This window comes from Chaetura pelagica, unplaced genomic scaffold, assembly GCF_000747805.2.
Source record: "Chaetura pelagica isolate M959 unplaced genomic scaffold, ChaPel_1.0 scaffold598, whole genome shotgun sequence".
NCBI lineage: Eukaryota > Metazoa > Chordata > Aves > Apodiformes > Apodidae > Chaetura > Chaetura pelagica.
In genome coordinates this window covers 287,479-298,075 of record NW_009954119.1, presented here as the reverse complement: position 1 = coordinate 298,075, position 10,597 = coordinate 287,479, and the positions used below count along the sequence as shown (strand labels likewise).

The following is a 10,597-nucleotide window of genomic DNA, read 5'->3' as shown; positions in this document are numbered from 1 at the left end:
GACAGCTGGTTCAACATGAGCCCAGGTGGCTAGAAAAGCCAACAGCCTCCTGGCCTGCATCAGAAATATGGTTGCCAACAGAAGCAGGGAAGTTTGTTAATTATTGCTGTAGTACATTTTTACTGTTGATTCACACTTCTGTGTTATCCTTCTTTTATTATTTTGTTTATGATTTCTTGACATTGAACCAGGATTGGGTTTGATTGACATCAATTGCTAATTAAATTATTTTAAAGGGAAAATGTGGGGAATGTGGATTTGACATTTTTGAAGAAAAGATAATGTAGAGGCCATAAGGTGAAAGACTAATCTAAATACCTTATTAAAAAATAATAATAATAATTAAAAATTGACTAACATCCAAATGAGCAAAGCCTCTTTCCTTTCAATTCCTTTCAAATTCTCCATGCTTACTGCTTAAAAATTTGTTTTAGTAGGGGGCAGAGCTTATATGTAAGGTCATGGTGAGGCTGATCCTCTCTAACAAGATTTTAATTTGGGCTCTGGATGCAGTCCAGAGAAAGTACAGCCCTGTCAGTAGCAGGTATGTAATTGCAGTACTCCATGCCTGTAGACCACTGGCCCAGAGCTTATTTGGTGGCTCCTGTTGGTGAGTGGCCTGCTGGAGGGTGCTGGTAGCAGCACCAGCAGACAGTTGTGAAACACTGAGGCTGCACAGACCAAGAGACCTTAGAGGTTATGATCAGCTTGGAACACACATATCTGCAGAGGGCCTTTATAAGAATAAGAAACTAAATGAAAAGGAGAGGTTGAAAATACAGAATAATGGAAACCATGCACCAGAGGACGAAAGAGGAGGGAGGAAAACATGAAAGTTACATGGAAGCGTACAACTACAGGAAAAAAAGGAGCAGGTATAAATCACAAAGGAGATTGTCTTCCCTCAGTTCTCCTTCTCTTCTAACCTTTCAGTATTTCTTGCTTGTTGTCGGTTTATACTTTTAGTATACCTACCACTACAAGGCCATGTGCTGGCTCTTTGCACATTGTCCAGTGTTCTGTGTGTTCATATTTTTTGTTTATAATACTGTCAAATAATTAGGGACTTTAGTCTCCTCAAGCAAACACAGTGTATTTTTGATGACCTAAACACTCCATTAGACAGTAGTGCCTATTTAAGGATATAAAATATGTGCTACATAGTGCCCAGGGGTAAAAGAGTGCAATAGAAAAGACTAATGAATGGAACAATATTAGGGTTTGAATATTTTTAATATTACCAGGTTACATTTTTATAGTATGGTGAACAAATGCAGTAGTCTAAGGAATACATAGAGAAGTAGTATAGTATTTTTGAAAGACACAAAAAAGTATCTACCTGCTATTACTTGTAAGTGCATTTATATTAAGACCACAAAGAAAAGAAAACGCAATGAGAGCTTAGCTTGCCATCTAACATTTTAAAAAGCACATAAATTCAAGCTGTACTTGTAGGATATATTGAAAGAGGAGCATTTTCATAGCACTAGAGAGACTTTTCACTGAAAATAAAAAATAGTTCTTTATGACAATGAATTTCAAATTAGTTAGCTATGTACCAGACATTAAAGTTTGCTTTGCTCTGTTAGTCACCTAAATTTTTTCTACATTATTCTTTATATTGTTAATATAAGCATGTAACTCTTACACAATCAGAAAGCAAAAAGGTTAATGAATAATTTGAGATATAAAGCTTCTGAGAATTCAGATAACCCTTTTAGATTTGTTTGACGATGCTAAATTCTGCACCTCCAGCAGCATTATGAGTTCTTCTGTGGGATTTTGATTGTGACAGTCTTAACTTCAGTGTATTCATGAAGGCCATATTCTCCCCTAAGAAAAACAAAACAAAACAAAACAAACAACAAAAAAAAAAGCAATATTAATCATAATGCTTTTTATATGACTTATATCCTGGATGGGATTTTTGTTGGTGCTGTGCAAATTGGCCAGATGTATAACATGTATAGTGGACATATTTGGAAGACATCTATGCAGTTAGACTGCTGTTGAAAGGCTTCTGAAAAGCTGTGAAAAAGAATCACATTTACATCATCCATTACATGTAGTTTGCATAAAAATGTACATATTTTGATTTTTACTTATTGCTTTAAAAATGCATGCTTTCTACCAAGCTAAGACAGGACAGGATTCAAATTGGAACAGGACTAAATCTTGGAGGTTTGAAAGAATTTGATTAGTTTATAATTTCTGTACACTCCTCCACTTCTAGTTTGGAAAAAGACCAAACATGTGAAGACTACAGAGATTTTTTTTTCATAACTTTTGAGCCAGCTGGAATATACTGTAAAAACATTGTTGTCACGAGACTTTTAAACTGACAAGCCTTGTTTAGCTTAAGGATTTTCAAATGTCATGTGTTTTCAAAAGTGTAGCATTTAAAAGAGAATCCACAAACCACACATATATATATCTTCATGCCAATGGCACTTTCTATATATGTAGAAAAAATGTAAACACAGTGATCAGTTTTGTGTATCAGTAAATTGTGGCAAGTTACTAAAACCAGTCGTTTTGAAAAAGTGTGTGTATCTAAGTAATTTTTTTATTTCTTCATAAAGGAATATTTGCTTGACATTGTATCTGACAACATGGAGCCTCTAAACACTCCTTAGACTCATCTGACAAAATCTCAAACGGCATCCTAGTTAGGAATATTTAAAGCGAGGGTTTGGCATTTCATTTTGCAGTTCCTGAGAGTCTGCATTTTTAGAAGTATTTACTTACATTTCTCTCCCATTTCCTGACATCTTAAATCCTCCAAAAGGACACTGAGCAGACACTGCACTATAACAATTAACCCTGGAAGAACAGGAAAATTACTTTGGACAGTGAAAAAAAAATTTTCATTTCTGCAAAATCAATGTTTTTCTGTCACTTGTAAAAAAAAAACAACAAGAAAACCAGACACCTATGGTGATAATGCACAAACTGAATCTGAGTAATATATTTGCAAAATTATTTGTAGTTCAAGAAAAATAAAGCATTATCAGAAGCTACACTTGTGATCAGGGTTCTAGCAGTCAAGAATCTTCAAGCAGACTGATGGTAATACCTTTTGCTGATAGTTACCATAAAATTCCTTCCTAACTTAAAGCTCTCAAACTAAATACTAGTCACAGTTAGGTCTTATGCAGGTACTGTTTAAATAAGTAAATTCAGGATCATTTCAATATATACTTAGGAATTTTTGTTTCATTCTACTCAATGTTAAACCGTATTCTGTGTTATGTTTGAGAACAAAAATATGGTAAAGAAGAAAAAATTTCACAAAGGAATTTATAGTCTGAAGAGTTTTGGCAGAATGTGCATACTGTTGCCTAGCTGAAAAGCACTTCTTGACTTGAAACACTGTAGAATCAGATATTCTGTTTTCACATCTTATAATTTTTCCTTCTGCCAGTCACCCATTTTCAACAAAAGAGGTTCTGCTTATGACTGACAATTCTTAGACAGACCAACAATCACGTAAGAGTAAAAACCCAAAGATTCCACCTTTTTAAAAATTTTCTTCCACTTAAAAAAATATCAACTCCGAATTCAAAACTGTTAACCTATTTTTAGAAAGTATATGTTTTGAGGTCACAATGCTTGGGCAAGAATTTTGACTGCAAGTTATTCCAGATAAAAAGTAAACTTGACACAGGTTTTACGTTCAAGTAAAATTGGTTGTTTTCTGAAGTATCGAGATGACTGTAGAGAAAGGCAGGTCTCTGTCAGTGATAATCATTAGATTCAGTCTACTGTTCCTCCAAGCTTTCACTTTGACATCTCTCAGCCTTTGCCTTTCCAACTCCATGTGGGTTTCCTCTTTCTTTTCCATCTCTGGAAACTTGCAGCAGTTCCTCCTCCCTTGTTTTTCCTTCCTTTTTTCAACCACATTTAGTCAATCTTTTCCATCACAGGTATTTGTTCTGCCCAGGTTAATGGCCACAGAACTTCAGATAATTTTTTTACACAGTACAGAAAACAATTCCCACAAGTTAAGTATGTATTGAGCTATGTCCAGATCCTGAAGGGAAAGGAAAGCAGCAGTCTCACTCTACTTCCTTTTGTATTCTTTAATTTTTAGCAAGTCAAATTTCTTTTTCAGGTTAAGTTTAAAGGGCAATTGTGTGATGACTTACAGAAACATTCATTTTTCAGCCCATTAAGTACAGGAAGGTGAGGGGAAGAGAGACACAAGAGGATGGCATTAATCTGCCTTTCTAAAGGCGACTAGGAAATTAAATCTAAATGCATGTGTTTATATTTTAAAGTATATATTATTTTAAAGTATACATTATTTAAATATAGAAGTATACCACTCAGACAAGTATTAAAATGTTCTACAATTACTGCCATCGGCACCTGCAGTTTTGAAAGAAGAGTTATAAAAGCCGTTACTTACCATACTGTTCCAGCCTGAAGAGCAGCTGCAAACGTCAGTGCTTTATCAATATCTTTGGTAAAAACTGCAGCTGCTAAGCCATAGGTAGTATTATTTGCTCTCTTGATAACTTCATCTACAGATTTAAACTTCATGATTTGTTGAACAGGTCCAAATATCTGTTTCAGACACATATAAACATATGAAGGAGACTAGTACCACTTACTATTGTAAATAATTTATATATTGAAAATTTACTTCTGTCAGCTCACCTTACTCCTTGATTCATTCAGTTAAGTGTGTACATCTCAGAACTGTTTTTAATAGTATGGAGCAAACCAAGACAGCTTGTTGTAAAATTATTCATAAAACAATAAATAAAAAACTAAAACTGTAAGTGTTGAAAACAAATAATTAAAGATGAAAAGACACCCTCCACAAGGATAGTTAGCATTGAATCACAGTATATTACATACCTATGCTGCTTACCAACAAATTGGTATTTTTGTGATAAGCTCTGGTTTTAGAGTTGAGAAACACATTCAGTTTTTCCTTTCCCCAAACTTTCTGTTACACTTTTATCCCTGCAAGTAGCTGCATAACTGGGCATATATAAAAAATGAAACAACTATTTCTGCTTTCCATAAGGGTGTTACATGAGATAGTAGTCCCTCATGCTCAGTTTTCCCACTACTGCCACTCTTTGATCTCAGTCAGAGGTGCCCATGCCTACCATACACTGCCAAGGCTTTGCGGGGTATGGGGGCATTGCCACACTTAATTAATGCTATTCCCAGAAATCATGAGCTTTCCACTTGATTTTGCTGGGAAGTGTTTAGTATGAGTTTCTAATTACAGTTGCAGAGATTGATTTACATAGATCAGAAAAACACTGAACATTCTCTCTTTTTCAAGTTGTGAGTTTCAGAACATGGGTGTTCTTTAAATTGCCTTCTCTCTTGTATTACATTATTTAATACACTCAAAATAGTGTGAGAGAAGCAGTTCTTCTACTGCTGACCTAATGGAAATTAATAGAACTGTGAAGAAACTAATTTCTCTACAATTTCCTACCTTCCTCCCAGTCTGGCAGAAACAATCAAAATTATTTCTCATGCAGCTCTCTCCTGTTTTACAGCTCTCTCCCCTTCACAAGTAACTATAGATGCTCTGGTGTTAATTTTAACTGTCTGGTGACTTGCTGAATGAACTAGGTGCGTTCAGCAGACTGCATAAGCAGTACCTCTTGCTATATAAAGTAATATTTAGGTTTGTAACAATTTTGAAGGAGATTTTTAGTGCAAAGAAGTGTAATGAACACCAACTGCAGCACAATTTCAGCAGTTAATAATCAAGATGAACGTCAAAAAAAACCAAAACAAACACCAGAGAGAAGAAACCCTGACTGGACTTCAAAGCTCCGTTTACAGAACTGTTTTTCTCAATGGTTCTGTGCTCTTAACTCTCCCCCATTCCTTAGAGATGATCGCTTCTGCCCTGGAATTGACATTTCAGCTGGATCAATGAAAGCTCTGTCAGTACTGCGTAGATGCTTCTGCAAACTGATCTAGGTCAAAAAAACACCTGCAGAGGCAAAACTCTACTTTGTGTTAATTGCCACCAGCAAAATGCCCATGGTAGCGCAATCTAACTATTTCAACTTACTGCAAAATAGCTGGTTGGTGCATATTGTGTCCAACCCCCACTGTAAGTGGCTCCTTAAGCAGTGCAAAGAGTTCACACACTGTGCCTTCAAGGTTTGCTTCCTTGTTACAGTTTGCCATGACTCTGTTATGTAAGACATGGCCAGTATGGGGGTGATTCATACTGTCTGAACCTCAGCATTTCTTATCTACTGTCAGCTTAAACTGGAGCCTTTATTGGCAGGCTAACCTCATTCTTCTCTCCCTCACCTCCAATGAGTTGTTGAAACAGGCATCAGAGACCCAGAAAATAACAGATTTACTGAGAATGTGTTGCCACTTGACCTTCTAAATGGATATTTGTACAAACATTTAAAAAGACAATATTCAGTGAGTGTATAGACTGCCAAGAGTTTATTTACCTCTTCTTTGGCGATGCGCATATCATCTGTAACATTAGAAAAAACTGTTGGCTGGATGAAGTAACCTTTGTTTCCCCATGGACCTCCTCCACATTCCAGTTTGGCTCCTTCTTTTTTCCCACTCTCAATTAGCTCCAGGATTTTTTGAAACTGATCCTTATCAATCTAAATGAAAAGATGTTACTGGGATGAAAACACCACACACTAATAAGTATTGCTTTTCTAACTCATTAGCCAAAACTGAACAATGTTCCAGCTTTGTTCAATCGCATGTGTTGAAGTGAAACAGCTGGAGAGCTCTGCAAACACTCTTGTCTCTAAATTCTCAAAAATTTGCAGGCTTTTCTCAAATAGACCAGTAATCAGAAATTTTGACATAGGAAGATCAGATGTAGAGGGACTGATACCCTGTGTTTGCTCCAGAAGGCCTGTGAACTGGAGGACAAATAGAGCTTTTGAAGAGACTCTGTGACAGGAGATCACAGTAAATGTCTCTGATATGGGCTATCATTCTATGTTTCTAGAAATAATTAGTCAAAGCACAACAAAGAATTTGAAGACAAACTGAGTTATATAGCATAATTACCTGAAAAGAAACTGTATTGCTACAATTTTTTACTCATTTTCATCAGACTAGTTCTAGAAGGAGAAACTTTGCTAACCTGTGAAAAAAGTTAAGATTTGTGCTTCAGCGTGCTAAGAAGAAATAAAAGAGGTCAAGAGAGGCAAATGATGAGACTGGAAGAGAAGGGAGTCTTCATGTTCTTTCAGAGGTTTCCTTTAATCTTTCATTTAAATTGTTAGCATGAATTTCAAATTCAGTAAAGCCACAATAACATGAGAGTGGATTCTTGTTAGTTTTATATTGGTGGTACATCAGACACCTGAAGGTTATTGTTTCAATCTTCCCATCCTCTGGCATTTAAATTATTCAGCTGAACATATTAGCTTGTAAGCAATACACCCTTGATATCAAAATAGCATCCGCAATCCTTTTAAATTCTCCAAAGCTTGTCTTGGAATGTGGTTTCCAATTTACTTAGTGTCTTTGATTACATAAAATTAATTTCATAACCAAGGAAGAGCTTATTACATATTATAAAACATGTGGGTGTTGCTTTGTCTCTAGCTTTTGCTTTTTCTCTTGTACTGTTCCATTATTCTGTGACAAATATGTGCATAATTGCTCTTCCAAGAAAGTATATATACTGTAGCACAAGTTGATATGGGAATAAGAATATAGATGAAATCCAGGTAACAATATTCTAGTGTGATCCACTGAATCCACACCATTGCGGGTTTTTTAATGTTGCATTTAGCATTCTTTTAACGGGGAAGCTCTTGGTATAAACTCTTAAAAAGTTTCCTTACTAGGAAATAGTTTCCTTAGTAGGAAAAAGTACAAAATTATACATTATGGTTTTGCAATATTCTAAAACTGATAGCAGCAAACCCTCAAGTTACTCACAATGGCACTATTTGAATATAATGTTAGCAATCTCTGATATGGGTGATCATAATTGCACTTTCACAGCTGTTGCACGAAGCTTTCCCAAAGTATTTCAGTTCTAAATAATTGTTCCCATTCCATACTAAAAAGAAGTAGAAAAGAGAAGGAAATCTCAGCCCTAGGTCTGTGGTACTGGCACAAACAGCCATCACTCAAGTTTTTTCCTCCCGGTCTTCCAGACTGACCCCTAGACAACTGTACTTAACCTTGGTGCTAAGGCAACAATATATTTCAAAGTACATTGAACTATGATGATGTGTCTTAGGTATATTGGAAACACATAATATTACTTACTTGAGGGCCTTGCTGTACAGTAGGCAACAGAGGATCCCCAAGAGTATACTTTTTTGCTCGTTCAACGCTCCGACGGACAAACTCATCATAAATAGGCTCCTCCACAAAAATCCTAGATCCTGCTATACAACACTGTCCCTGGTGGTAAAACAGACCAATATGTGCAAATTCCACGGCAGTGTCCACTGCAAAGAAACGTGGAGCTCATCAGATCATAATCTTGAATGGTCATGTCATATATTCTTTACAAATCTGTATCACTCCTTCTCATTTCCCTTTTTAACACTCTTTATTTTTATGGACCTTTAAAACACGGCTATCAATCCACAGTATCAAGATACACCTAGAAAAACACACATTCAGCTGTTCTATGTGAAATACAGATGCAACATTATGTGCTCTACCAATGGTACTAAGAGGTGTATTCACCCAGAAAGCTAATAAACATGTATGCATTCATGCTCCATTAAGATGATCCTTACTTAAAGTAAGGGTGGACAGGTTGTCTTAGGTTCATATCCATTCAGGAGCCACCAATTATTGATGGCAATCTAACTTTTAACTATAGCATGACCAGAAAAAAATAAAAATTCCTCCTGCATTAAACAGGTAATTTATGAAAAAAAAAAGGAAAAAGAACATTGGACTTGCAGAAGTACTGGGTTTGTATAATAAAAATGCTACTAACAGTCTGCATCGGCAAATATAATGTTAGGACTTTTCCCTCCAAGTTCCAATGTAACTCTCTTCAGATTGCTCTTCCCTGCAGCTTCTTTAATCAGTTTGCCAACCTAGAAGGTAGGGAGAAGACAGTTTAATCTCAAAAAGTTTATTATGACCTCAATAACACTTTTATGAGTTCCTGAAAAGTGCAAATAAGTTCACAGCTGTCCACTATCCCAATAATTGTAGAAATAATAAATAAATAAATAAAAATAATATTGAAAACAAGATATAGGATGCAGGTCACTTGCAGTCCACAAATCATTTATACCATTTCTCATAGACACACTTGTGTTTACTGCCAAGGATGTATGGAGCTTTTTTGATTGCCACCACTCTACTTGCTTGTATCTGTACCTTAAGGTAGGCACTGGTTTCTGCTCTGCCAGTTACTCTAATTATGTTCAAATTCCCATTTTATACGTGGAGGCACCCTTTGATGTACAAAGTGTATCAGAGAAAAAGTAGATACCTACACTGCCTGAATGGCCACCTTTTCCTTATTCCAGGTTCTTCTTTAGAAGAAGGAAGAAGTGAAAATGGACACTGCGAAGCAGATACCCTACCATGCTTCCTTCCAATGCTGGCATAATTAAAGGAACTACTTAATCTGAATTGTCACAGAAAAACTGTGAAAGGAAAACCTGCTCCTGGCCCTTGTGGCTTTGGTGTGTAACTGTTCATATGTAGCACCATCAGATAGATTCCTTCTTCTGCCAGCCTTTCTGCCTTCATTTGTTGCTGATAAATAACATTTTCAGAAGAAGAGAGCTGCCATCAGTCTATTAATACACTCTCTGATCTACCTGTATTTGGAGGGACACAAGAATTGTAGTTGTTACAGTCCTTTGGGAACATCTGTGGTCAGATATCAGCATTTTTAGGTTGTTTCCCCATTACTTTAGTCCTAAAGGTTTATAAGAGTAAGCACAGTTCTTGCACTCAGTGTGTACTGATCATTAACATGAAGAAATGATATTTAACGTTGGAGTGTGCATCTAAGAACTTAAGGGACCAGTTGGCACCCCTTCAATGTACTTATGCTTATACTGAGATGTCTTCCATCGTATCTCTCTCAGTTCCTCAGAGCAAAGCTTAGGAAAAAATAACAGTGAGACCTTCCTTTCAAGTATTAAACTGATACATATTCAAATAAACTTCTAAAGCCACCAAGATGATCATCAGTTTAATTAAAATACCAAACAAGCCATCACCTCACCTAAGTGTGTGCAGAATAAGGTTTCTGAATTACCTTTCTACCATCCAGTTATTATAAAAATTGAAGACAACTGAGCACAGCCTGATTAACTTTTTGCATTTAAAAAAAAAAAAAAAATTCTTAAAAAAGGAAGCAAACAACAAAATTGTAAATATTTTCTTTTAAAGGGTGAGACTTAAAATATCCTTGGTATACTAGAACCCATTGTATCTCATGGAATGCCTTTGTTTGAAGGGCTTTCCTGCAAAACAAACATTGTTTAAATATGTTTAAAGTTAATAATAACCAACAAATCATTAAACAGACTTCGTTTAACAAGCCAGGAGCCAAAAGAAAGGAAAAAGTTACATAGCCCAAGTTAGATATTACATGATCACTGGGAATCAGAGGAGCACA

The 10,597-nt window shown here is 35.9% G+C and overlaps 1 protein-coding gene across 3 annotated transcripts in view; it reads right to left on the bottom strand.

Annotated features, from left to right (window-relative positions):
- Window positions 1-1,447: 1,447 nt before the first annotated feature.
- ALDH1A1 (aldehyde dehydrogenase 1 family, member A1) overlaps window positions 1,448-10,597 on the bottom strand; it is a 47,496-nt gene continuing 38,346 nt past the window's right edge. For all 3 annotated transcript variants that reach the window (XM_010002628.1, XM_010002626.1, XM_010002629.1), the window contains 6 exons: window positions 8,948-9,050; window positions 8,260-8,444; window positions 6,456-6,620; window positions 4,412-4,569; window positions 2,749-2,823; window positions 1,448-1,833 (listed from right to left, as the gene is read on the bottom strand). In XM_010002628.1, the coding sequence (XP_010000930.1) occupies window positions 1,761-1,833; window positions 2,749-2,823; window positions 4,412-4,569; window positions 6,456-6,620; window positions 8,260-8,444; window positions 8,948-9,050 (759 nt within the window). In that variant the 3' untranslated portion in view covers window positions 1,448-1,760. The remainder of the gene's footprint in view (window positions 1,834-2,748; window positions 2,824-4,411; window positions 4,570-6,455; window positions 6,621-8,259; window positions 8,445-8,947; window positions 9,051-10,597) is intronic.